Genomic DNA, 2,672 nt, shown 5'->3' with positions numbered 1-2,672 from the left:
CTTTATGCGAAACTTGATGTGTAATTCCCCTTAGCCACTTATTATCTAACCATTTGGTGTGTTGCTTGCTCTTTCTTTTTTCAAAAGACTCCGTAACTCTATCGTGATCACGGAGGAAATACGAATGAATGGCTTCGAATAACGTAACCAACCCACCATTACAACTATGAAGTTTCTTCTTCAACCGGTTGTGAGATGACTCCGCCGTACTTGTAGCTTGGTTGTCATAGTGCTTATATTGGTTAGTGAACGCCGATATGAACTTGTCTTTGTGCGGATCCAACTAATTATCTAACAAATACTTCACAACACTTGGATAACCTTTTTCCCAATGAGCCACTAACATACGATCTCTATCCTCATATTCATCCACGGTGATAGAATATGTCAAGGCTTTCCACTCCGTTTTAAAACTTTCCCATTTTAGTTCCGCCAACTTGTCATCCTTCTTAAATTTCTCTTTGGCCTCATCTTGTTTATGTAACGGTAGTTTCTTTATTCTATCCATTTCGCCTTTTTTGGTTGGACGGACAAACCTCATGCACTTAGTTTCAATGCTTTTCCACAAATGGAACGTGCAAAGAAGGTTATGAGCTTCCGGGAAAACCCTCCTTATTGCATTCAACAAAGCTTGTTCCTTGTCGGTAATAATGACTTTTGGAGTATATCCCTCTATGTAGAATAGCTTCACTTGGTTCAATGCCCACACATAGCTCTCTTCGAGCTCATCTTTCAAGAAGCAAAAACCAACACTAAAAGGAGCATTGGTAGAAGTTTGTCCAACAAAGTTCAACAACGGCATCTCAAACTTGTTGGTTTTGTATGTGCAATCCATTAGAAGGATTTGATGATAGCACCGTGCCAACTTCACAAACTCGGGATTAGCCAACAAAAGATGTTTTATTCGTCCTTTCTCATCATCATCGTGGAATACGGAGTAGTTATGCATCTCACCCAAATGCTTTAGTTGTTGCATTTCGTGCCGTTGTTCCCATTTCTTGGCCTTGTATTTTTTTCTTGCATTGTAGATGTTATCCAAATTAGAAGCATTTTGAGGGTTCCTTTCCTTTAAGTGAGCGAGGATATCAATCGGCTTCATACGAATTTGTGTCAATGATTCCCCGATATTCTCTTCTTCTTTGGTAAGGCGTCCAACATAAGCGTGTGATAGAAAACTCTCGGGTATAGGGTGGTTATGACTACCACATACAACTTTCTCCAAAAACCACCTCTTTGCCTTGTTCCTTTTAAACTGAAGCTTGAAGGGGCATTCTGTCTTCTTAATGAAAGTAGTATTCTTCTTCTTTGTCTTTACTACTTCCAAGGTATCTTTTTTTGCGTTACTTTTATGTTTGCCACTACACTCGCAAACCATTTGAAAGGCACTATCATTAGTGGTACCATTACAAACTATGATACACCTAATCAAATTGCCTCGTTCTCTAGCCCACTTCTTTGCATCGTTTTTGTCCTCCCATGTCTCCTCGGTTAAATAGTGAGAGCTAGAATCTTTGGTGAGAAGTTGATTTGCTAAAGGTTGGTCATCCATTGTAGGAGGTACAACAAGGATCTGGACAAAAATATAGCAACATTAGTCTAAACTAGGCAACAAAACAAATTTATGCTTACATGTACGGTTGGTATCGATAATACTATACCAACCGAACCCTAGGTACGGTTGGTTACGATACAAAAATTATCAACAGAACCTAGGTTTACGGTTGGATTTTGAGAATTAGTTACCAACCGTACCGTCATACAGAGTAATATACGGTTGGTGACTAATTCTTAATTCCAACCGTACCAAGTGCAGTAAATACTGCCATGCATAGGAAGATCAGGTACGGTTGGTATTGAAAATTCGTAACCAACCGTAACTGGTATTTTCCCCAAAATTGAAGAACATACGGTTGGTAACTGATGAAGTTACCAACCGTAACCACTAGGTACGGTTGGTAACGAGCTCAATTCCAACCGTATGTTCTTCTGAAAATTTTAAAAGTTTGATATTTTTACGTACTTTAGAGAATTTTAAGCAACAAAAAACTAATGGGAACTAGTTTATAAGTATACCTGATCATTTTTAGTTATGGGTTCTTCACTTTCTTGGTTAATTTCTTCAATTGGTTGAGATTTACCTTCATCTTGGGTTAAAACATCTCTACCATCTAACAAATACTCCATATCAGGATCTCCATCAAGAGGTATGTAGTACTTTTTTTGTCTATCATATAGAGATTCACCCACCTCAAAGTTGCCACTGAAATCACTCATTTTGGTTGAGAGAATCAAAATTTAGGGTTTCACAAATATCACATAAATTTTTTTTCCTCTCCTCTAATATTTTTTCTTAATTTTCATAAGTATAAAAATCAGATTTTAGATTTATTATAAGGGAAGATTAGTTATCACACTAATTTTGATTATCAAACACTAAACTTGATTACCAATCACTAATCTTGATTATTAACAATGAGGGTTAATTGGTCATTTTCATATTTCATTTGATAAGGGGCACTTCAATTACCACCTAATGACCCTTTTTGTCTTACTATTTCTTGCCTCCCCTCTACCATTCCTTGCCGCCCCTATACCAAGCTTGTTTTATAGTTCAACCTTCAAGCACAGACGAAGGATGTGATAATGTTGATAATGCATATAAGGCAGAAATT

General features: G+C 37.3%; 1 protein-coding gene across 1 annotated transcript; it reads right to left on the bottom strand.

The window, feature by feature from the left end:
* Window positions 1–857: 857 nt before the first annotated feature.
* Window positions 858–1,549, bottom strand: LOC113342976 (the record flags this gene model as incomplete). The annotated part of the gene is made up of 1 exon (XM_026587330.1): window positions 858–1,549. A coding segment is annotated over exon 1 (692 nt), but the record flags the coding sequence as incomplete, so codon positions are not given.
* Window positions 1,550–2,672: the final 1,123 nt, after the last annotated feature.

The sequence above is a fragment of the Papaver somniferum genome, unplaced genomic scaffold (assembly GCF_003573695.1).
Source record: "Papaver somniferum cultivar HN1 unplaced genomic scaffold, ASM357369v1 unplaced-scaffold_509, whole genome shotgun sequence".
NCBI classification, from domain to species: Eukaryota; Viridiplantae; Streptophyta; class Magnoliopsida; order Ranunculales; family Papaveraceae; genus Papaver; species Papaver somniferum.
This window is presented reverse-complemented; position numbering and strand designations above follow the sequence as displayed.